The sequence below is a fragment of the Sarcophilus harrisii genome, chromosome 3 (assembly GCF_902635505.1).
Source record: "Sarcophilus harrisii chromosome 3, mSarHar1.11, whole genome shotgun sequence".
NCBI lineage: Eukaryota > Metazoa > Chordata > Mammalia > Dasyuromorphia > Dasyuridae > Sarcophilus > Sarcophilus harrisii.
The window spans coordinates 479,991,025-480,017,653 of NC_045428.1; the positions used below are offsets into that span (position 1 = coordinate 479,991,025).

At 33.4% G+C, this 26,629-nt stretch overlaps 1 protein-coding gene across 2 annotated transcripts; it reads right to left on the minus strand.

Annotated features, from left to right (window-relative positions):
• Positions 1-8,586: 8,586 nt before the first annotated feature.
• LOC100935043 (caspase-1) lies at positions 8,587-26,567 on the minus strand. Of its 2 annotated transcripts, XM_012546963.3 has the most exons (11): positions 26,488-26,554; positions 26,254-26,380; positions 24,873-25,139; positions 20,236-20,301; positions 16,780-16,871; positions 16,243-16,416; positions 13,896-14,130; positions 12,531-12,674; positions 9,840-9,949; positions 9,335-9,473; positions 8,587-8,712 (listed from the first exon to the last, which is right to left on the minus strand). In XM_012546963.3, exons 3-10 carry the CDS (start codon positions 25,027-25,029, stop codon positions 9,375-9,377), a joined length of 1,077 nt encoding a protein of 358 aa, XP_012402417.1. In that variant the 5' UTR covers positions 25,030-25,139; positions 26,254-26,380; positions 26,488-26,554; the 3' UTR covers positions 8,587-8,712; positions 9,335-9,374. The 2 variants fall into 2 exon arrangements, with proteins under 2 accessions (XP_012402417.1, XP_003766617.1); XM_003766569.4 differs by lacking the exon at positions 26,254-26,380 and having other exon boundaries at positions 26,488-26,567.
• Between the last annotated feature and the right edge of the window lie 62 nt (positions 26,568-26,629).

Here is a 26,629-nt window from a genome sequence, read left to right on the forward strand (position 1 = left end):
TGCCTTCCTCTCATGTCTATTTTGCTTTCTCTCTAGGACTTTGTCAATTAACCATTCTCCAAGTCTCCCATTCCAAGTTCTCTTTCTCCAGAAACGCAGAGAAAGACTACTATTTTAGCCTCTTCCTGGTTATTTACATACTCAGTAGAATGTTTGCTATTGAATTAATAGCTCTTGTCTGCTCTGGTAAGAGAAATTGATGTATTGGATCAATTCAGACTGTGGTTTACATAAATAACCTTAGCCAGTCATACTGGACTTGGGGGAAATAGCTAGGAGCTCCACAGCTAGTTTATCTATAGACTTCCAGTATTTTATATTCATATACCTTGTAATAAACATGAACCATATGTTTTGCAATCTCAGTTTTTTTCTGTAATATCTTGCATTTGGACTATCTCTCTGTCTGCTCTGTGTCTGTGTCTGTCTCTTTGTCTCTCTATTTCTGTCTTCCTCTCACACTTCTTTCTCCCTCTCTTGTCTGTCTCTGTCACTACTTGTCTGTGTCACTGTCTCTCTGTCACTCTATCTCTCTATATCTATCTTTATAGCTATATAGATATAGAAATGAATAATCATTTAATAAGAATATATTATATGCCAGGCACTATGCTTAGAACTTTACAAATATTATCTCATTTGATACTAACAACCCTGTGAGGAAGAAGTCATTTTGCAACTGGGGAAACTGAGATGAGGCTAAGTGATTTGCCCAGGGTTGCTTACTTAATGTCTAATGTCAAATTTTAATTCAGTTCTTCCTGAGTAGAAGGCTAGAGCTTTATCCCCTGCATCAGCCAATTAACCTCCAGAACTAGTGGAAAGTCTGCCTTAGATACAAAGTTTCTGAATTGAACATTTAGTTTTAACTACTGGTCATTTCTTTGCTTAATGGGTAATATTGCATAGCAAAGAGCTTTCTAAATGAAGTTCCAAAGGTATAGATCACACTGGTTGTTTAATCATAAACAAAAAGTTATCCTTTATAAATCTTATTTTCCTTATCTGTATATAATAAATGTTACAATATTTTCTCTTCTCCTCATTTAAGTTGCTAGGGCAATTAAATGACTTTTTTTTTTACAAGATCATACAATATAGAGGGGGAAAAGAATTATAGACATGATCTGGTTCAAATGCAAAATTTTACGGAAGAAAATAAGTTGCAAGATGTATGGTGCATGCTTATTTCAAGATATATGAATATAAAATATTATAAGTGGTTAGATAACTATGACTCTGGAGCTCCTAGCTATTTTTCTCAAGTTCAGGCTGACTAAGGTAATCATTTATGCAAATCATGCCTGAGCTGACCCAATACATTAAGATCTATCACCAAACCAGGCAAAAGGTATTTATTCAATAGCAAACATTTATGCATGTATGCAAATAATCAGGAATAGAATAAAATAGTTATTTTCCTCTGATCCCACACACAAATGGGTACAAATCTTACTAAATCTCTCTAAATACAAACATGGAATAGAACTCTTCCAGCAAAATTTAGGAAAGAGTTAAGAAATTATACCTTGGTGCAACTTGAGGGGAGGGAGGTGGAGATGGAATGAGTAGTGGGTTAATCAGTCCCCTGCCTCCTTTCCATGTGCTTTCACTGGATGGTCCTAAGATCTTTTATCCTCTCAGAGCATACTGGAGTGTAGTAAAACATCCAGAATTAGCAGGATTCCTATGGGATTCCTTTCCATCTCAATGCCTTTGACTAGTCCGTAGCTAATGTCAGTCTCTGCTCTTCATTTTTTTTAATAGTTCTTTTTTTTAAAGTCAAAAACAAAATGGGAAAAAATGTCACTTACATAGGAGACAATAAAAGAGGATTCAATATAAAATGATAAATTTCCATTTCAAGAAATCCTAATAATAATTACTACAAATTATTTTCAAAGCTGCCCATTTTTTTTTTTTTGTTTGTTTATGTTGTTGGCTGTTCTCTGCTGGGCACTTTTTAGTTTCTCTTCCCCTCTTTCTCTATCTGCCCTAAAGAAAGAAACAATTAAGCATGGATATATATGATAGATAGATAGATAGATAAAACAAAGATAGCTTTAAACATTCATATATATTCCTATATACCCATAGACATCTATAAGAGATTGTACTATGTTTATTTCCACTTGACATGTGTTTCTCTGAAGGTAGATAGCATCTTCCTTCATATGTCCAAGTTTTTTTCAGGTTTTATTAAATCAACTAGCTCATCATGCCTTAAACATTAGCATTATTCCAATCCAAGCACATCCTATCTGAGAGATTATCTATGAAAGTTTCCCCCCCAATTTCCTGCATTTCTTTTATTATTAACTACATGGGTTTTATTTATACAAGAAAAGTTTAATTTAAAGTAATTAAAATTATCCTTTTTACACTTCAACAATGTTCTCTTTTATAATATTGTTTAAAGTCTGATACAACTGAATCTACTTCCTTTACATCTTTTTTTTTTTTTTTTTTTTTTTTTTGGTTTCTTTAAAGTTCCCGAACTTTTGCTTTTCAAATTAACTTTTTTTCTAATTAAATAATTTTTGGTAATTTAATTGGAATGTCATTGAATAAATAAATTAGCTAGGTAAAATCAATTTTGAAATTATATTAGTTTTACCTACATATGAAAAATAAATAGTTCAATTATCTATTTATGAGTTTGTATAAATTTGCATAAAAGGTTTTAAGTTTATGTCCATATAGTTCCTGTGTCTGTTTTGCCAATATGCTCAGATAATTTATATTGCCAAGGTATTTTAGTAGTCTAAAAGAGTATTGAATATTATTATGGACACGTAATATAGTTTCTCTTTTATTCATTTTTGATTAAATCTATTTTAACTTTAACTTTGTCTGAGATCATGACTACTATCCCTGCTTTCATTACATGCTAAATTCTATCCCTGCCTTTTATTTTATATTTTTGTACATCATTAATTTTTATAATGTTTCCTGAAAGCAACATATTCTTTCCTGAACTATTCTCAAATTGTCTAAGGAAGACAACTGCTTTACCCCATGTGTATAGTTGCCACCCTGATGGAATGAGCTTTCTTTTTGTGTGTGTGGAGAAAATTTGGAGAACCAAAAATTTTCTGATGTAGTGCCCCATTTTCTCCAAATCCCCTCAGACTCTTTTTTTCCTGTGAGTCTCTCCAGAAGCTTCACTCCCCCCATTCTTCCTAATTGGAAACATCCCAAAAATCACTTGGAAGGACCTAGATCAAACACTTCTTCTTTTCCCTTGTTGATCTTATCTGTCTTAATAACCTTAGTTTTTCTCCCTTTCCTTGCCATGGGTAAGAGAGGGATTAGTGGCAATAATGTATAAGAGGGATGCTTATTTAATTGATGGTGACTAGAGGTTTATGTCAGTTTTTGATACTGATGGTTACTCACTTCAAAGCCTATGTTTAGCTGTCCCCTTCTTAAACTTCCCTTTTAGGGTTTTCTAGATGAAGCAGTGGATAGAAGACTATTCCTGAAGTCAGGAGGACCTGAGTTTAAATCTGGTCTCTGACACTGAACTCTTCCTAGCTGTGTGACTCTAGACAAATCACTTTACTCCGACGACCTCAAAAAATAAATATAATAAAAAATCAAATAAACTTCCTTCTATATCATTCAGAGAATGGTGATATGGGGAATACAATTAGAATCAAGGAAAATTTGAAATCCTAACTGGGACACATATAACATTTTTAGTATAGACTACTCTTAAAGACAATAAATTAAGGATTTGTTACTGATTTGCATTGGTAATAAGAATTATTTACTGCCTTGTGTTATATTATAGACTTAATCACCAAGAAACCTAAACTTTCACTATATAAAAAAGTTCATAAAACCATGTGCTTCCACCATGTAGTTTTCTTAAATGCATATTAAATTTAACAAGATAGTATCAGTCTCCTTACTAACATTTCAAAAAATTTCTGTGTAGTTTCAAAAATGTTTTATCAATACACTTTCCTTTCCAGAGTTGCCAAAAGAGGTAATTTCCCACTTTGAAGAAATCACAAGATTGGACTAAACTTTTGTTTGCCCTATCCTCTGCCCATTACTGCCAAACACATACACATACACACCACACATATTGTGAAATATATGTCTATAAGTGGAAAATCCATGTTTACTTTTTTCTCAAGCTTCTTTGGTGGGAAATATAAATCAAAAGAAAGACAAAATTTCACAAAGGATGCATAGGCCTTTTCTGTAGTGAGAGATTCTGACAAAAGGATTATGTGTAAATTTAGTAAAATTATATTAAAGTACCTAATTCATAGGTTAGGGGTAAAGAAAATTGTATATAATAATTATGAGTACATTTTGTTATTATTACTTTTGTTATCATCATTATTTCCTCCTACCATGGTTCAAATATACAGACAAATCCTGATGATATAAGGGAGCTGTTATTTAGTTGTTGTTTTTCAAATTTCAAATTATTCCTTTCTTTTTGAGATACTGTTTTTTCATTCACTCCTTAGCTTTTAAGATTATGACACTGGGGAATTAAATTCATGAAGGGGATACTGAAAAAATATTATGTTTACAAAAGATAATTAATAGAAGATTAAAGGATTTACATGACAGAAATAGGTGGTCAATACTGAGGAGAATTTTACTTACATCAGAATAAAAATAATATTAAAAAACAAAATAAAATTTTAAAAATAAACAAAAATAATTTGTTTAATTTCATTTTTGGAATATCATAGAAAAGTCAAAGATTCCATTCTTGCTGTTTGGATTATCATTAGAAATAGATTTGTGACATGTGAGCAAGGTGGCCATCTCATTATTTAGGGATGGATGTGAAAATGTAGAATGGAATAAAGGACCCTGAATTTGAAATCAGAATATTTAGAATTATATCTACCTTTTATGTTATAGATGGACAAAGTCCTTATGTGGAAGTAAATTTGGTTATTATTTAATATATATAGTGAATCTGATCCTGCATTCTACATTAGGAGAGTTTTACTTCCTTAGAAACACTTGTATTAGCCATTCTCCAATTGATAAATGATCAAAGAATATGATCAATTTCGATATGAAGAAATTAAAGCCATTTCTAGACATATGAAATAATGCTTCAAATCACTATTGATCAGAAAAATTAAAATTAAGACAACTCTGAGGTATCACTACTTCCCTCTCAGATTGGCTCAACTCTCAGGAAAAGATAATGATAAATGTTGGAGGGGATGTGGGAAAACTGTGACATTAATACATTTTTCGTGGAATTGTGAACTGATCCAACCATTCTGAAAAGCAAATTGCAACTAAGCCCAAAGGGCTATCAAAGGGTACACACCCTTTGATTCAGCAGTTTCTCTGCTAGCTCTATATCCCAAAGAGATCATAAAAAAGATAAAGGACCTACATGTGCAAAATTTTTGTAACAGATCTTTTTGTAGTGGCAAGGAACTGGAAACTGAATGGATGGGTATATGAATGTAATGGAATATTATTATTCTATAAGAAACAATCAGCAGGATGATTTCAGAAGGTCTGGAGAGACTTACATGAAATGCTAAAAAATAAAGTGAGCAGAACCAAGAGAACATTGTACACAGCAACAAAAAGATTATGTGATAATTGACTCTAATGGACTTTGTTCTTTTCAACAGAGGTAATTCAGGGCAGTTCTAATAGATTTGTGATGGAGAGAGCTATCTGCATCCAGAAGCTGGACTGTGGGGACTGAATGTGGACCACAATATATTATTTTCACCTTTGTTATTATTAGCTTGCTTTTTTCTCATTTTTTTTTCTTTTTGATCTGATTTTTCTTGTATAGCATGATAAATGGAATGTGAAAATGTTTAGAAAAATTGCACGTTTACCCATATTGTATTACTTGCTGTTTAGGTGAGGGGGATGTGGGGAAAAGAGGAAGAAAAATCTGGAACATAAGTTTTTGTAAAGTAAATGTTTTAAACTATCTCTGCATGTACTTTGAAAATTACAAAACTATTATTCAAAATAAAAAATGTATTAATTAGGATTTTTGTTATTGTTTAGTAATTTTTCAATCATGTCAGTTACTCTGTGAACCCCTTTTGAATTTTTTTTTTTTTTTGACAAAGACACTAAAGTGGTTTGCCATTTACTTCACCACTTCATTTTATAGATGTGGAAACTAAGGCAAAAAGAGTTAAGTGACTATGAAGAGTTTATTGTAACCCATTTTGCTTAAAATTTGAGTTTTTTTCCTTTAAATTATAGTCATTTGAATTTCATAGCTTGCCTAATAAAAGCTCAATTTTTCCCCTCTTTCCCTGTAACTCTTTGAAGTCATTATATCACTTCTGAATATATCTAATTTTACAATCTGCTACATTTTATCTCTTCATGCTAATGAAATTAGCTAAATATTTAGCTAAAATTGCTAAATATTTTGCTAACAGCTAGGTACACTCTTTCAAAGTATTATGTTCAATAAAACATATCAATCTAGTAATTTTATCAATGGCAATGAAAGTGGTCATCCAGACTTACCAGTTCAATATAAAGCCATTGTTCTGTTCTTAGTAATGAATATCTGTATTTTACCATTGTTACAAATATTCCTTTGAATGAATTCTAGAATATTAGCCATTATCAGAGTCCTAATCACAAGTCTATAATTCAAAGATTCCACCTTTTCACCTTTTTTTACTTGAAATAATAGTTGCTTTTTTCTTATTCTACATGATTTTTCAAAGATTACTCACAGGTCAACAATCTTGCCCATCCTGTTTTTATCATACTGTGATGTACAATAGTTCTTCAGTACCTGATTAATTGAATTGATCAAAGCCAAACACTTAATTTCATCTTCTCACTTGTTTTGGATTTCACATTATTTTTACCATGTTTGTATCATCTTTTTCATCCTAAAGATCATTCTCCTTGGCAGAGAAAATTTTAAAAGTACACACAAAAAAGTTGTTCCTACTTCTTTTTATCAATTTTTTTTATCAATTATCATCTCATTCACATAAATTTATCTTCAGCCCTATGTATAACACTATATATAGTCCCATTTATAATGGGACACTAAGATAGATAGACGAACAGATATAGAAAAATAATAACAAACCTTTTATTTTTTTTCTAGCACCAAATTTAGTTTACTGAAAGCTTTTGCCCTGAGCTTCTCACATGATAATATCAATCTATAGGTCATTTGTAACAGAAAGCTAGAAAAGGGCAAAGCTAAAAAGTGCCTGGCACATGAAAACTACAAGCAAGGATAAAGGATATGACCTAAAAGACACAGTCTTCCAAATGTTTTGAGTTCCAGGATCTGGAGCTTGTGGGGGAGGGGAGAAATGTCTTTTTAATAATGTCTTTGTTACAAGTGGTCTTCAGACCATTAAGAAAATAAGTAAGCAGGTTTTTAGTAGGCCCTAAAAATTCTGCCATAAGATTTAAAATTGGAAGGGAAGTGACTACTAGTACAGCCATAAAATTTTACAAAGGAGAAAACTAAACTTTCAAAAAGATAAAAAGACTTGGTCAAAATGTCTCAGTTAGTAAGAAAGAACGCATATTTTGAAACCAGATGTCTGGATGGTTAATCAACTCCTTTTAGCATTATCCTCACATTGCAAAATGCTAGCAGTCTTGGTAAATCAAATATTCTTCAGAGTGTGTTTTAGCCAGAAATTTTTGTCTAGCCTTCTACCCAGAGTGGATTGATTAAGGCTTACTTTAGGAACAAGAGCTTCAAGTTAAGCTAGTGAGACAAAGATAAAGTTAAAAAAAAGCAGTCCTAACTACATTCACATGTTCATTAAAGATGAGGATTTATTTTCCAAGCATTTGAAACTTTCCTATTTATTGTATTATTTTAACCTGGCTGTTTCCCTATGGTAACTTGAAGAATAAAATGGTTATTTCAGAGACAAGAACAATGAATCATATTTTTTGTTTTTGTTTTGTTTTTCACTTGTAAAATGGGAATAATAGCAGAACCTGCTATTCAGGATTGTTTCCAGGAATTTTTAAGGATTTACCATGTTCCAGGCACACAGTATTGCATGTGGTGAATGTGTATAATACTTAACAGATAAGTACTTCTAAGCATAGAGCAGATCTCAAAAGAACTTTAGATATCTCTAATTAGGTTACAGATAAATAAAAAAGGCCCAGAGAGTTGTTACTGTGGGATCTTGACCAAATCATCTTTTCCTCATCTGTACAATCCACAATTGTACAATCTGTACAATGAAAGGATTGAAATTAGATAGAATCTAAATTGGTGAATAGCAAAGGAAGGATTTTGTAATTTTCTTTACTTGCTTTTTGTTTATATATTTTTTATCTTCAATAAATGAATAATCCCCTAAAAAGCAAAGACTGAGTTTTTCTCCCACAGTTCTTAATATGAGGCTAAATGGGGAGCAGCTGCTTAGTAAATACTTAACTGAACTGAATTCAATAGTACTGTACTGGGAAAACTAGAATATTCTGTACTGTCCAGTCCTGCTCTGACAACCATTAAGCACTCTGGGAAATTTCTCCTGGAGGAAACTCTTTTGTCTGGCAAAAACGAAATGAAACAAAACAAAACAAACAAATAAAACTGACAGATTATTTGACTTCGTATTTATTGGACTGTTTAAAGAAAAACCAGGCAATAACAACATCAAAAATCCCCATACGGAAAAATCCTTCCACAAGAGGTAGCTATATAAGTAGTGCATCACTTGTGACTTCCTAGAGAGAAGAAAGAAGGAAATACAACATGAGAAAAGATAATGCTATTTCTTAGCCTAGGCCAAACTGTTTAATGAAGGATACAGCCACAAAAGTGTGATGTCTATATATACCTCAATATTTACTAAACAAACTAATCAGAAAAAAGACCCAGAATAATCTGAATTCAAAATTTAATAACATAACATTAAATCTCAGGATGCTCTGATCTAGGAATATTATTGAACTGAAATGCTATAATACAATTTAGGAATATAGATATGACTATTATTTGGTGTGATAAAAGGCCTAACTGACTACATAGTCCTACTTCCAATCTAATTTTTTTTCCTACTGAAATCTCATCAGTGTGACTATATTCAACATCAAGAACAAGGTAGTAAATATGGGACACTATTATCAACCAGGAAAAGAAAATGCTCTGGCTAGGTTTGTTTTGGCTTGATCATCACCTTCTCCATTTATGTAAGTGAGACAAAGACATGTAAGATCAAAAATAAAAAATCCCAAAGTTCTACGTTATTCACCAAAACAAATATCATTTTGTACTCCCCCCCCCCCCATTATCCAAATTAGATCTGGAGATGGAAAATTTTATCCATCCCACAAGAGTATAATTTACCTGAGATGCCAACAGCTACCATTTCTGTTGCTTAATAATTTTAATTGCCAGGAAAAAGATAGAAATACTTTGTTAATGTTGCTCTTTCAATGGTGGGCATTTGCATCTTCTCCATTGGGATCTCAAATGAATGCTGGACCTAAACAAAAAGAGATGAAAAATTAACTCATGAAAAATACACATATGTACCAGAATCAAGAAAAATCTCTTACCAAGAAAATCTGCAAACCTCTTAAGAGAAGAGAGGGGATTAAGTAGGTCTAGATTCTTGCCTGAAATTAGTGACCACTCATATAGGTTGCCACAAGGCAGGAAGAGAATATGAAGAATTGATTGTCCCATGTGAATTATGTCAGGTCAGATTGGTACTGACTTAGGCCTTATAGTTTAGGAAGGATTCTCATAGATTAACAGGACATAAGGGGGAAAATAAGAGAATCAAGATGGACAAATATGGGCTTTTGAAGCATTGGGATAAAAATTTATGCTATGCAAATTCTCTTACCTTACAGAAAATATCATACAAGTGAGAGCACCATGCATATTTTCTGAAGCAATCAATCAATTTGATGATGAAGAGAGAGCCCGTGTCTCTCTTTCTCCAGGACATGTTATCTGGGAATAGAATTGAATTTTCCATATATCAGATATCTGACATATACAAAGTATTTCAATGATGAAAAATAATGCATTTCCTTTATTCAAGTTATTTACAATTCAAAAGTGTATAGTACACATAAACACGCTTAAGCATGTAAAAAGGTTGAGTGCAATAAGGACAAAGAAGAGATTCAGTAAAATTGCTATAAAGGAAGAAAATATTTTCACTTGGGAAAAGGGGATCAAAGAAAATTTCCCAGAGGAAATGCCTCTTAAATTGAATTCTGAAGGATTATAACAATTGCAGTAGAGGAAAGGAGGTATGATGTTATTAGAGTATTTATGTTTGTTTAAATTAGTTAGAACATAAAAAGTGAGAAAGAGATGTGGTGGGAAATTAGGGTCAAAAGCTCAGTAGTAAGCATTTTGGAGGGTCTTATATATGTTTTCTCTTTATACCTCTTGATGCTGGACTTCGTTATACTTATAGAAATGCTAATTATTTATGTAGATTTATTTTGTATTCTGCAACTTGGCTAAAGTTAATTGTTTTTAGTAGTTTTTTAGCTGATTCTCTAGTGTAGAGGACTGCAGATAGTGGGAGAACACTGAGAAAGATATATCTGAAACAAGGATGCTAAGAGCAGAGTGTTTACTCAGTGTGATTGATGAGATAATGGTTCTCTAGTTCATTTATATTTAGTGTGATGTAATGATATAATCATTTTAGTTGGCATATACTTAGTGGGATATGGTGATGTAATGCTTCTACAGTTGGCACATGCTCAATGAGCTGTAGTGATATAATCGTACTAAGGTATTTAAGGGCTGAGAGGACTTGAGACAAGCGGACTCCATCTTTGACCATCTTCGTGAGTCTCCTGCCTTCATCACTCCTCCACCTAAGACCAAGGCTCCTCCAGAGATCCTCCAGAGAGCTAGTCTGGACACTACATTTTGGTGCCTAATGTGGAGCATAAGAAGCATAAGAATTACAAGAAGAAGAAGCAGTGTCTGAGAGCTGTTCGTGAATAGGATCCTCCCAGAGTACCTTCGGTAACCCACAGGGAAGGAAGGGTAGAAGAGAGCTGGTAAGACTTTTTTAGTCGGGCTAATTAAGTGGGTCAAAGGGCTGAGCCAGGAGACTGATGAGAGATTTAAAGCAACTGCCTCTGGGCCTTGTATCATCATCATCCTCTCACATGAAGAGATCCATTCTACATATCTGAGTTAGACCTCCAGCAGCCACTGGCAGGTAGCTCCCCTATTGCAACACTCTAGCATTCCCTAAGTATACCATCATATCATCCACAAAGAGTGACAATTTTTTTCCTAATTGCCTATTCTGGAGGGGTTTAAAGGCAAGGCTAAGAGTTTTTTTTATTGTTGGGTTAATTAGGCTTTGTTTTTCTTTTTAGTTTTTTACCTTTCAGGAAATGTAATTAAACAAACACTGATTGAGTGCCTGCTATGTACAAGAAATTGTGATGAATCCAAGGGATAAAATGGAAGAGCAACTGGAGCTTTCTGAGCAAAGGAATGACACTTTCAGATCTGTACTTTAAGACCATTTTGGCAACAATATAAAGGATGGATTGAATAAAGAGGAAATGGAGACAAAGTGAGTTATTAGGAACTCATTACAATTGTCCAAACTAGAAGTAATGAGGGCTTAAATTAAGTCAACACTAGATTCTATAAATCAGGCACTTTTTCTCCCTATCACAGAGAAAACAGAAAAGCAAAGAGGCAACTTCCAGAAAAAAAAATTACAATGTGTTGCCTTTAGTAAATAGATGCTTAATAAATGGATAATTAATGAAAGAATGAATAAAAGACATTTCACTAGTTTTTCTTCCCCAAGGATAACTTCTTCAATAACATTTTTCTTATTGATCTTTTTTCAGTACTAATCTGTTTCTTCTTTCTCTAAAGAGGCACTCTGTTCTCCAGAAGAATATATTTGGGAATGAGATACTAGGGCTTAATACATGTTACTATAACCTCTTTTCCCCATCCTCTATACCAAGCCATAACCCCTATAACCTTCAATGCCTTTCATAAAAGCTTAGTTTTTATATAAATACTTTCTAATTTAATTTAACTCTGATTTCTTTACTTTTGTTTTTAATCAGTATGTTATATACTTGATGAATTTGTCTTTCCAAAATATCCAGTGTGTACTTTTAAGTGGATAATGCTTATAAATATTTACATATATATATATAAACATTAAACACTTTATATATATACATATACATATATATTGCCTACACAAATTACAAATTATTTTAAGTATAAGATGTTTTACTATATAGAACAGTGTTTTGCAAACAGTAAGTCCTGAGTCAATCAATCTTACTGAATGAACAATGAAGAATATTATGAAATTAGTTAATCTGAGAAAATGTACATAAAATCTAACCAGAAAAGAAAAAAATGAGGATTTCTGGAAAAGGAGTAGAGAAATCAAGTATGCTACATATGACTTTCCACCAAATCCCAATATGGCTTTTTGTTCCATTTCACACTAGATGAGTGGAGATTGTACATTAGGAGTCACACATAAGACAATTCTTTCTAGGAAGTGATTTACTTGGAGTTGATGAGCAGAAAGCAATGAAGTCCTTCTCCACATGGGCCTTACAGAGAGTATCATTTTCAAAGATGTCTGAGTCCTGGGGACACTTGTCTGCAGAGGGTGCTGCTGAATCACTGACCCAAACAATCCCTGAATTCCCTGTAGAAATATGAGATTTGGGGGTTAACAAAGCATCCTCAATTTTGAGCTAATATTTGGCACTGACAATTCAAATATCTTTCTTGACAGTCTAGCTGGCTCTCTTCTGTCTGTCTGTCTGTCTCTTTCTCTGTGTCTCTCCCTGTTCTCTGTTTCTGTTTCTCTCTGGGTGTGTATTTGTGTCTGTGTCTGTGTGTGTCTCTCTGGGTTCTGTGTGTTTTCCCATTTCTCAGTCTAAGTCTCTTTCTCTCTCTGTCTCTGTCTCTGTGTCTGCCTCTCTCTCTCTATCACTCTCTATCTTTCTTCTCTCTCTCTTACACACACACACACACACACACACACACACACCCCTTAGAAAGAGTTTCTTCTACATATCAACATACGGCTTTTCTCAACACTACAATAATAGCTAATATTTCTATATCATTGAAACACTGCAAAATGCTTTACATATATTACTTAATTAAAGTACCACAATAAGTACCGTATCTTTCAAATCTTACAGAATAAAGAACAGTACCATTGAGATTTTAAGGGACTAAAATGATCATGTGTCTATCAGCTTCAAAGGCTAGATCTTTTAGAATTCAGACATAATTTAATCCAACACCTTTATTTTAAACCTAAGGTACCTAGGACCACAAAACTTTAAAGTGACTTGTTCAAGGTCCCACAGATAATGTCACATGCAGAATTTCAACCTAGGTTCTCTGCATAGTCAGTACTCTTCTCTATATACCACAAGAGTAAACTCAACTCTGCCTTGGAAGTTAAAACCATTTCCTAAATGAGATGGTATTATATAAAGGTTGATTTGAATCCAGATTCAAAGTCTTATTTTGCCAAATACATTGAACCTTCCTCTGACTCTTAATTTAAACCAAAGAATCTCTGTATCCAGGTCTAATCTTTTCCCCCATCACTCCTGACTATTTAGGTTGCAAAGGTGACAGAATGGTTTGTGACTCATTTCCAAGGAGTGGTCGATGGATATATTTCAAATGATTGAGGCAACTTCTTCCTAAATTACCAGACCTATTGCCAGGATGTGCAGCAGCCAACAAATAGAATTCTCATAGGAGAGAATATTTAGGTTTTGCTGACATTGCTTATTGTTCCATCAGAGCTGAAATCTATAATAATTGAGAATTGCAGATTACCCAACAGAAGATGAAACAAACAATGGTTTTATGCTCTAGATTAATTTCAATCCATACTCACCCCCTCGGCAAGCCTGAAGGATAATGATCTTGGGCTTGTCCTTCAAACTAGGACAGTTGCTGGTGTTGAAAATTTGGAAGATCCTGTCAACAGGTAGTATTTGAGGAGCTTCTTTTGTGGAATCCTTTCCACATATGCCTCTTGGCTCACCATGAGACATGAGCACCAAAAAAGTACTATCTGAAGTCTGGTGCTCTGGGCGGGAGGCAAATTGCTTTAGCTTTGACTCCATTTCCTAAAAGAAAGCATAAAATACATGACCAAGGAATGTATAATCAAAGACACTGGTTAAGTGGATATTCAGTTGAATGGTTATCTTAGGAGTAAAATGGATGATTTCTTTATTATTATTATTATAGCTTTTTATTTACAAAATATATGTATGTGTAATTTTTCAAAATTGACTCTTGCAAAACCTTCTGTTCCAGCTTTACCCCTGCTTGCCTCCACCCCCTCCCCTAGATAACAGATAATCCAATACATGTTAAATATGTTAACTATATATATAATGTAAAATATGTATATATATACATATTTATATAGTTTTCTTGCTGCACAAAAAGAATTGGATTTAGAAAGAAAGGAAAAAAACTTGAGAAGGAAAAAAATATGCAAGCAATCAATAACAGAAAGAATAGAAATGCTATGTTGTGGTCCACCCTCATTTCCTATAGTTCTCAATCTGGGTGTAGCTGATTCTCTTCATTACTGAACAATTGGAACTGGTTTGAATCATCTCATTGTTGAAGAGAACAACATCCATCAGAGTAGATCATTGTATAATCTTGTTGTTGCCATTTATAATGATCGCCTGGTTCTGCTCATTTCACTCAGCATCAATTCATATCAGACCTCTCTGAAATAATCTTGCTGGTCATTTCTTAGAGAATAATAATATTCCATAATATTTATATACCACAATTTATTCAGCCATTCTCTAATTGATGGGCATCCATTCAGTTTCCAGTTCCTAGCCCTTACAAAATGGGCTGACACAAACATTTTTGTACCACGTGGATCTCTTTTCCTACTTTAAGATCTTTTTGGGATATGAGCCCAGTAGTAACATTACTGGATCAAAGGATATGCACAGTTTGATAACTTTGAGCATAGTTCCCAATTATTCTTCAGAACTGTTGGGTTCATTTACAATTCCACCAACAATGTATCAGTGTCCCAATTTTCCCACTTCCTCTCCAACATTCCGCATTATTTTTTCTGTCATCTTAGCCAATCTGACAGGTGTGTAGTGGTATCTTAGAGTTGTCTTAATTTGCATTTCTCTGGTCAATAATGATTTGGAGCACCTTTTCATATGACTAGAAATAGTTTCAATTTCTTCATCTGAAAATTGTCTGTTCATATCCTTTGACCATTTATCAATTAGAGAATGTCTTAATTTCTTATAAGTTTGAGTCAATTCTCTATATATTTTGAAAATGAGACCTTTACAGAACCTTTGAATGTAAAAATGTTTTCCCAGTTTATTGCTTCCTTTCTAATCTTGTCTGCATTAGTTTTGTTTGTACAAAAACTTTTTAAACTTAATATTATCAAAATTTTCTATTTTATGATCAATAGAGATCTCTAGTTCTTCTTTGATTACAAATTCCTTCTTCCTCCACATGTTTGAGAGGTAAACTATCCTATGTTCTTCTTATTTATTTATAATCTCATTCTTTATGTCTAGATCACAAAACCATTTTGAGCTTATCTTGATATTGATGTTAAGTGTGGGTCAATGTTTAATTTCTGCCATACTAGTTTACAATTTTCCCAGCAGCTTTTGTCAAATAGTGAATTCTTATCCCAAAAGCTGGGGTCTTTGGGTTTGTCTAACACTATATTGCTATAGTTATTGACTATTTTGTCCTACTGAACCTAACCTATTCCACTGATCAACTAGTCTATTTCTTAGTCAGTACCAAATGATTTTGATGACCACTGCTTTATAATGTAATTTTAGATCTGGTACAGCTAGACTACCTTCATTTAATTTTATTCCATTAGTTTCCTTGAAATTCTTGACCTTTGTTCTTCCAGATGCAAAATGGATGATTTCCATTCAAATGAAGATTCAAGTTATATTTTAAAGAATATATAGAAACATCCTTATTAATATCTTTAGGGAAATATCAAGGGAAGAGAACAGGTTCATCAAGTCCACGAAAATTTTCTATGTTAGATATTTATTATCTTCCTACTGTGAAATGGTGTATTCAATGATGATGAACTCTGTGAGGACAATTCTGAGCTTTCTTGGCCTTTGGGATAACACTTCTGTATTGCCTGGGGTGGGGATTGTCTATCACTTTTGGAGTGGAAAATGGTTTGCCTCTGTGCTTACCAAAGCTGTGAGGTTTTTTTCAACATCTACTCTGTAACCCAGACCTTCAAGAAGGTTCTGCATTCCTATGATGTCATTATTAGCTCCATTACGCTGAGATAGCTCATCAAACTCCACATTACAGATGATAAGTGCCAGGCGTGTGCGGCCTTCTTTCTCCATCACTGGGTATATCTGTAGTGGATACATATGAATGTAAATAAGACTTCCTCAGCCACTTTCAATTCAAATGCAAAGCCAAGTAGGTCACTGGAGTGTATATTAGCCTTCTTCCCCAATTTTTATGGGATGTCACGACATAAACATTGTCTTAAATAGAAATGGGGACTTGGACAAAAATCTAAACTTTCCTTAGTAACTGGAGAAAAAGGATCAAGAAATCTGGTATGGACTATAAAAATTGTGTTCTTTGATGTTTCACAATCATTGATGTAGCTCAAGAAAAGATGTTCTTCCCACCAAAGCATCACATGTGTAACTGGGTGAGTTACCAATTCTTTCTCCCCTGAATTCCAGTGAAATAACAATACATAGCACCTGTCCTGCCATCTTCTTCCTTAGCCTTTGGAAGTCTTCATGGGAACAAAGCTTGAGTGTGTCTGTGGCATTGGCCTGGATTGCCTGAGGAACTACAAAATTTAAGAGACCTTGTTATATATGTTATTGTTTGGACAAAAATCCCTACTACATGCTCTGATTTTTTTGGTGCCCTAGTTAAAAACTCCATAGGTTAACATGTTCATAACTTCATTTAATCAATCAACAGCCATTATTAAATATTTTCTCTAAAGAAAGTATTATGTTATTCATTGGGGAATATAAAGAGATGAAATAACATAGAAACACTTTTAAGGAACTTTGACAACCCTGTACAAATGAATAGGAATGGGAAGAGACTTGAAGTAGAGAAACCAAATAAAAGGCAATTGCAATCATCCAAGTGAGAAGTGATGAAAACTAGAACTACATTTTTGGCTATGTAAATGAGGATAAAATGATGTATATGAGAAAGGTTAAGGCAGAAATAATGAAAAATGCCAATTTAAGCATTTGGCATGAGTAAGAGTGTGAAGTAGAGGAATATATCAAAGTTTTACACCTAGATAATTGGACAGATTGCAGTACATTTTTTGTTTTTGTTTTTTGTTTGTTTTAAGTTTCTTTGATTGTGGTACTTTCAACAAAATAATAGAGTTCAAATGATATGAGAGTATGGAAAGAAATATGAAAATTTCTGTTTTAGATAATTTTGGTTTGAGATGCCTAAAAGATAGAAACTGCAAAAAGCAGGTAGAAAATTGGAATTGGTGTTGAGAAAAGAGAGAGTGACTTAAAAATATACAGTTGGTTATAAAAGTTTAAGAATCATCAGCCTAGAGATGAATGTAAGAAAACTGACAATATTGCTAATATTGGACAAATAAAAGAAACATAGGTACAATGCAAAGTTTGGAGTGACGTCCACCATGAGAGATTGAATTAGATGATAATCAGTTAAAGGGCTTGAGATAAAAAAGGTAGAAGGAGAATCCAAAAAAAGTTGTGTCGTGTAAAACAAGAAGAAAAAAATTCAGTAGAATATGACAGAGTACAGAGGCTGCACAGCTTTGAAAAGATGAGGGTTGAGAAAAAGGCCATAGTATTTTCTAATTAAGAGAACATCAGCAACTTTTCACAGGTTTCTTTTAGATTAAAGATGAGGTCAGAAGCCAGATGGCAGTGCATTTAGAAGATAGTATGAAGAGAAGAAATGTGTGTAGGGAATATATATGAAATGTCGACAAATTTTACAGAGAAATAACGAGATAATATCCCAAAAATTTATCGTAGTTTTGAGCTTTAATAACTTTAAAGATATAACAGCTATAAGCTTAAAAAACTTGAAACATTAGTTATTTTTAATTAATGTGGTGTCTTATTAAAATTGAGCAAAACTGCTATCTTGAATAATGTAATTTGATCTAGTCAATTTTGAACTACATAAAAAGCTTTTTATCATATGTTTGCTCAATAACTGAAAGGATTGCCTTTCTATTCTCAGCATTAAGAATGTCCAGAGTTTAATATTTTGATTTATATATAGCAATAGCAGGAAGGGGAAACATTGGGTCTAAGAAACAAGAAGGATTGGGACATCCACTGAGATAAATTCAATAGAGAATCAATTTAAAATTAAAAGAACATCTTGCTTCCACAAAACCTAATAAATTTGTAGAAGATCCAGTAATCATGATTTTTGACTTCCTCTTGTTTCTTTCAATAGCCCATAAACGGGAGCAAAGGAGGTATAATATGAACAATTTAACTTGGTTCAATCAACAATAGCAAAAAGGGCCAAAGAGCTTAAAAGAACACTATAATGCCCATTTGAATTACTCAATTTAAGCAATTAGATAAGGGAGAGAGGAGAATATAGATACTGGAAGAATAATATAGACTAAGAAATTATTAAAAGTCCAAAGATTTTTAATAAAGAATAAGGATAAAAAATAAGGTTAGAAATTTTAGGGTTATAGGTTGTAAGACAGGAATAAAATATTATAATGTAACAAAGAATTTTGGAGCTTATGATAATGGAAGTAAACATTTTTGAGAACTAGTAAGAGGTGTAGTAATGATAATATACATTGCTGAGGAAGAAGAGAAGAGTAGATCCAAAAAGCTGAATAGATTAAGGAACATAGAAGGTAGAATATGGAAGGAAAATCGATTATAAAATTGTGATGTTGAATAGAATCAGAAGACATTGAGAAAGGATAAATGGACTTGGAATGGGTGGGAAAAGGCTATTAAGCTTCATATTCAGTGATAAATATGGATAGTATAATTTAAAAAGGAAGAGAGTTTGCTAAATTATTCTGAAAAGACAGTTACTACAAATGGTAAAAGAAAAGTGAGGAATATTCTCTCTCTGTCTCCTGACCTGAAAACAAATGGCATTCTGACAATCATTTTTATCAGAAGGGACATAAGTTGTAATGAATATCAGAAAAATGCAAAGATAGAGAAAGGAAGATTTAAGTTTGGATCTCCAGATCTGAGTGGGGATAAGTAGGATTAAATTACATTGAGGAATAAGAGAGAAATCAGTTTGAATTAGAGAAAGACACAATAGAGAGAATTAAAGTGTTGTTTGGAAAAATGAAAAACAGTAAGGTAACTTACTTGGTGAATAAGTTGGTGAATAAGACCAGGCTCTATCTTTTGATAATGAGAGATTATGTTTTCCCTTCATTGAACTTGGGGAAGATATGCTGTGGAGAATTTTGAAGAGAAGCTATGGTACAAAGAGTCTAAGATCCAGTTTAGAAAAATCAACCTAGTAGGGGTTGAGCCAAGGATTCCTTTACCAGCTGGTGGTGAAGATCTATAAATGCTTCCCCTCAAGACAGCCTATAGTAAGTAGCATCCAGGATGGATACAATTATGAAATGAACTCATTGGATGGACAAATATATGTTAACCCACAGAAATCTAAACTAAACCATTGGTCAAGGGAAAATAATTATTCCTGAGGAAGAAGAAAATAATGTGTAAAAGAAAATAGCTATGACATGGAAAATTATACAGCATATATATATATATATATATATATATATATATATATATATATGGCTAAAATAAGCCTTTTTGGAGAGCGAAACACAATTTTATTGTTTTAGTTGACTCACCCACTCAATCTTGGTGTTTCAGAAATTGTAAATAATAACTATCCACAACTCTCTCTTAGTCCCTGGATCTTGGAACTTTCTATTGATCTCTAAATCAGACAAAGGAGGTAAAATGTTTTTTGCTTACGATCAAGGATGAAAGCAATTTTCCCACTACTCTTTTACTCTAACTCTATCAGCTCAACCCTTTACTTGATTTGATAGTGAGGAATCTGAGTTCTGAAGTTCCCAATGAGAAGTCTCCACTTTCCAAGTTACTTGTGCTAAGGATTTTTGTTTGTTTGTTTTGTTTTGTTTTTATCTGAAAGGGGCCCCAGGTTACCTGGTGAGGAAGAGGATTTTTTCGAAAATGCTTCAGATACAGTAGGTAGTTGTTCTGTCTGAGATCCTGTAAAGAGGAAGAAAGTGTCAGGATTGTGAGATCATTTTGCTCAGAAACACCTCTTTGTTAATGGGTTAACCTATTCACAGACTGGGCTCCTTTTCTTAGATGGAGATTTTTCTTCTGAGTACTTATTATATAAAATCTTTAGCCCTTGCTATAGAACACAAGGGTAGAAGGAACTACATATGCCATGAAGAAACTGGAAAATCAGTATTCAGAACCAAGCCCTATCTGTGGAACAACCATGGTTCATGAGGAATCATGAAGTGGCAATTCTTTGAGGCCCAGAAGAGAAAAAGAGGTAAAAACAATACCCTTTAGGAAACAATAAACTGGGAAAACATTTTTACAGTCAAAGGTTCTGATAAAGGCCTCATTTCCAAAATATATAGAGAATTGACTCTAATTTATAAGAAATCAAGCCATTCTCCAATTGATAAACGGTCAAAGGATATGAACAGAAAATTTTCAGATGATGAAATTGAAACTATTACCACTCATATGAAAGAGTGTTCCAAATCACTATTGATCAGAGAAATGCAAATTAAGACAACTCTGAGATACCACTACACACCTCTCAGATTGGCTAGAATGACAGGGAAAGATAACGCGGAATGTTGGAAGGGATGTGGGAAAACAGGGACACTGATACATTGTTGGTGGAATTGTGAACACATCCAGCCATTCTGGAGAGCAATTTGGAACTATACTCAAAAAGTTATCAAACTGTGCATACCCTTTGATCCAGCAGTGTTACTACCTGGCTTATATCCCAAAGAGATACTAAAGAAGGGAAAAGGACCTGTATGTGCCAAAATATTTGTGGCAGCCCTGTTTGTAGTGGCTAGAAGCTGGAAAATGAATGGATGCCCATCAATTGGAGAATGGTTGGGTAAATTGTGGTATATGAATGTTATGGAATATTATTGTTCTGTAAGAAATGACCAGCAGGATGAATACAGAGAGGATTGGCGAGACTTACATGAACTGATGCTGAGTGAAATGAGCAGAACCAGGAGATCATTATATACCTCAACAATGATACTGTATGAGGATGTATTCTGATGGAAGTGGATTTCTTCAACAAAGACAAGATCTAACTTAGTTTCAATTGATCAAGGATGGACAGAAGCAGCTACATCCAAAGAAAGAACACTAGGAAATGAATGTAAACTGCTTGCATTTTTGTTCTTCTTTCCAGGTTATTTATACCTTCTAAATCCAATTCTCCCTGAGCAACAAGAGAACTGTTCGGTTCTGCACACATATATTGTATCCAAGATCTACTGTAACCTATTTAACATGTATAGGACTGCTTGCCATCTGGGGGAGGGGATGGAGGGAGGGAGGGGAAAAATCAGAACAGAAGTGAGTGCAAAGGATAAAGTTGTAAAAAATTACCCTGGCATGGGTTCTGTCAATAAAAAAGTTATTTAAAAAAATACCCTTTAGAGACATGTTAATTTTGAAAGCTTGTATTACTTGTCTGAGTTCAAAAGTTTATAGTAATTAAATATTCCTTATCCTCCACCTCCAAGATCTTACTTTGTTTCATCTGGAATGTAGATTAGGACCATGTTCTCTGAAGAGTTTAGGAAACTACTAGAGAGTGAGATAGTAGATATGGATTCAAATTCGAGCATGCTACTTAATAGCTATGTGACCTTGTGCAAAGCCATTTAGGTTTTCTGGTCCTCAGTTTCCTCATATGTAAAATTAGAGGCATGTGTTTCCTGCAGCTCCTTACAGGTATAAATTCTATTGGGATTGATTTCTCAGGAGATGAATTTGATTCTCCTAAAGAACATGCCCTTCTCTTTGGCAGAAAACTTATTTAAAGCCTCACTTAAACCCTTACTAGAATTTAAGAAAGAAAAAAAAACTGCATTTTCTTGTAGTTAATCTAAAAGTTCAGGAATGCTACACTAAAACAAGCTTGATGAAATTTAATAAGATTTATGTGAAGTCCTGACATTAGATTTTAATAGACCTCTCTTAAATTTAATTTAAAAGATCTGGGCTCTAGAATCACACCTGTCATTAACTAGATGTATGATAATAAAAATTTTCAGACCAAAATTTCTTAACCTAAAGTTCAGAAAGGTTTTTTCAAAAGCATTTTATAATTATATTTAAATATAATTTCCTTTGCAAATCTATGTTTAATTGTATATATTTAAAAATATCATTCTCAGAAAGGATCCATTGGATTTGACAGGCTGCCAAGAGGCCCATCTTACAGAAAGATGAAGAATTCCTGACTGAAAGTGACTAGACTTTAATTTCTTTATCTGAAAAATAAAGATGGTGAATTGGAAAGTCCTTATACTTTAAAACCCAGGGACAATAAAATGGACCAGAGATCTGAAATCAATTTATTGGAGAAAATGTTCCCATTTTCTTGTTCCTATTAATGATGAATCAATAATTATATCCAGTTGTCATTTAAAAACTCATGAAAACTTTAATATAAAGATAGGGACCAATTCACAATTTAGTTTAGAAGTATTTACCAGGGCCAAGAAGAATATAACTCAACCTATGGATTAAGTATTTTTCAGAAAGTGAAAAGTCCTGCAAAGTTACTAGATAGGCCTCAGCCACAGTACAGAGACATCCACAGTACAGAGTTTAATTTCCCTAAACTCTGTGGAATTGAGGAAATAAATAAATAGTATATATTGCTAACAATTTTCCTAGCTTTCTAGGACTTTTTGCTTTAGTATAAAGTCTGTGATTGATTGACTAATGGATTGAGAGAAGTTCTCACCAGATAAATCTATCAGGTCTAAGTGGTGTGGGAGGGCTTTAACCTCACATTTACACTAAACTGAATTTCTTATGCTACATTCAAAAATGTAGTGTTTCCAGAATAGAAATAATTGTTTCATTGGAATCTGCACAAATTGTATCTAGATCCTTGTGTTCAATTCCAGACACTACTTTTTAAAAGGGACATGATCAAATGAAACACATATAGAAGAAGGCCAAGATAATGAGAGATATGAGAACAATGATATAAGGAAAACAGTTTAATGAATTAAAATATATTTAAAAAACACATCTTACAGGGAAATATGATAGCTATCTTAAAGAATATTAAGAAATAAATTTGTTCTTGTTGTTTCATAGCATAAAATTGACGTTAATAGGACAAAGAAAATTTTAGGGAAGTTTATTTTGACTTAGTATGAGTAAGAATCATAACAATTTGAATAGTCCAACAATGTAGTGGACTGCTCTCATAGGACATCTTTGGGCATTTCCTACCTATAGAAGTATTAAAACCTAATCTAAATGATTCCTCATTGGAAAAGAGTTGTTTTTACTTGTGTCTATGGTAAGTCCATAGCTTTTATTAAGGATTCTTTACAAATGTCTGGATTCAAGACTTCGCGATTTCCCTGGGTATCTTATTAGTGTGGTATCTATGTGTTGTCTTTGTAGTTAATTTGGAGTATAATCTAGAACAAAATTTGATCAGGACCGATCAGGAAAACAATTTTACTCTTGAACTTTTCTCTTTTCATGATATGGGAGAAAGGGGAAAAAAAGGAACGTTTTAGTTCCCTGAAGGAAGGTCCCTATAGTTCTTTTACTCCAGGACGACTCAAAGGCTATTTGTAAAGACAATCAAACTGACTTCAGCCACTGTTCCTAATCAGTAATGAAAACTATTAAATTTGACCTGCTATCTAAGGCACAGATTCATCCTATTCTTTTCATTATTGTTGTTGTTATTTTTGCCTTTTGAGTTCCCTGGAAGAAAATAGAGACTACCTGGACTTTTCCCATTTGATCTTAGCACTGGAAGGTGATTAATCCAGGGATTCTCCTAAAGAAAAGATTTTCCAAGGGATACTAATATCCATCACCCATTAATTTCTAGTGGCTCCCTATTACCACCATCAAGTATAAAATGCTGTTTGGCATTTAAAGCCATTCACAGCCTGGAACATTCTGAACTTGCCTCTTATACTTTTCCTTTTCACAAAGTACAATTCATCTACCTTTCTTAATTGCAGTCTTTCTGAACATGTATGAAATAATCTGTCTTCTCACCTCCATTTGCATCCTTGTCTACACTGATAGGACAATAACTTCACATCGGTAGGAGGAGTCTCTTAAATGCTGTCATTTCTCAGTAGGAGTACATTTGCAGGACTAGAAACCTGTTCTTTTTCCACTGAGATATGATGCTACTCACAATTAATCTAAATATTTCTTAAAATTCTTCTTCTCTGTGAACTCAACTCACCCTTTTATTTCTTTGCTGTATGTATAGGCAATGAGGAGAAGAGTGAAGAGATTCTTATCAAGATCTATAACATTTCTGGACAGGTGAGTACATGACAAACATAGGAGTGATGATTCACTGAATTATTTTTGGAAAACCAGAATAAGACTATGAGTGGGAAAAACGTTCCCAGGAATTGCATCACTGTTATACAGTTAAGCTTAGTGAGTTAGACAAAGGCTTCTTTTAGATGATAGAAAAAACATGCAAGTTGTAGAAGGTTTCAAAGTATAAGCTATATCTAGAGTCCCCTTTCAGTTGAGGCATTAACACTAACCTGAAGACAGAGCAAGGTGGTCTGCAAGATGTCCATCTCTTTCAATGATACTCTTAATAAGATACTGGCTGGCTTTGGAACCTTTGCGAATGACAATATCAATCAATCTTCGAGCCTGATCCCTGATTGTTTTATTTTCCTCCCTCACTATCTCCATTTCTTCTTGATTCAGCACTTTTACTTCCAATAAATCATCCAGTAATCCATTGATTAAGCCCTTGTCCACTGATTCCACAAACAGCTTCCTCTTCTCCTTCAGGACTGTGTCTGTAAAAAAATAGGGAATACTCTTTCAACCAAAGATACATTTAAAAAAAGCAAAAATCCCTTTCTTCAAAAAGAGGACTCCATAATTGCCACCTGTGGACAGATTCTTAGTCCCAGGAATTCCCTCTCTTTTCTAATTTTCTAACTCCTTGAAAACTCTCTTCCAGTTGGTATGTCAATGAAATCGTTATTTTTAACAATATTAATAATGCCATGAATGAATCAAATGAGACTTTGATTTTCAGAAACTTGTGAAAGGGACCTAGAAGAGTAATTCATCTTAATATTTTTGAAGGCTTCTACCAAACTAGAACTATTGTGTGACTTTTTCCTGACTATTTTAGAAGCTTAATAAATGCTGTTGGTTGGCTTGTTGACTTGATCAAGTTTATCCACTGCTTTGTGATCTTAAGAGTACTTTTTTCAGATTTCTTTACTAAATTGAATTAAATTCAATAAAATGTTTTTACTAAGAGAAATAATTGAGGATATAAAATGATAATTAACATTTTAGGCCCTCAATAATTTATAGTCTGACAAAAACATATAATAAATGCACAAAGAAAGACAAAAGATGAAGATAAAAGATTCCAGGTACATTTAGGGAGGAAGAGAGCACTTTCATATGCAGGAATCTAGAAAGATTTAGAAAAGAAGTGACATGAATTGGACATTAAAGGTATAAAAGTATTTCAGCAGATAGAAGGGAGATCTATTTCAGGGATGATGAATGGTTTGTTCTAATGTGTCAAGACAAAGTTATAAGCACAAGAACAGCTAATTATATAGGCTGTTAAATAATTAGGTATGTTAAATAAGTAGAATGGAACACATTTGGAAAGAGCCTAAAACCAAACTGTGAAATGTATTTCAAATTGACCACCCTATCTAATCCATCAACACTTTTGACAGCACAGCTGAGCTCATTTGAAAATGCAAAAAGGAACTACAACTGAAATTCAAGGCAACAAAACAAATCAGTCCCTCCCTGTCTTTCATAATTTCCTTACCAGAAATGTTTTTCTGAAACATGAAACTCGAAAAAAAAAAAAACCCAAAAAAGAAAGAAAAGAAAAGAAAAACAATTAAACCAAAGTATCTTTACCACTTATACCTCAATGCTGAAAGCCAAGGTAGTACAGAAGTTCCAAACTAAGGCAATGCAGGGATATAAGGTTGCATTCCATTTTTAATCAACAATTTCCTCTTGACTCCAGTTTTGGTCAAATATGCTTTGTGCTCTGGAAGACAGAATAGATTTCCTAAAAGATTTTCCCACCCCTTCCCAAAGAGACCTAATTTATTAAAAAAAGAAATAAACAAACGTTGTATATATAGCCTAACTTACCAGCCATGATCCCTCCAGCTCACTTATAGAGAGTTGGGAAAATTTTTTTGAAAGTGAAACTACGCAGCTATTTCCTTTGTATTTCCGGAAGCATGACATAAATTTATGTTGCAAAATAATTTGAGGAGTCTGCCAAAATGAG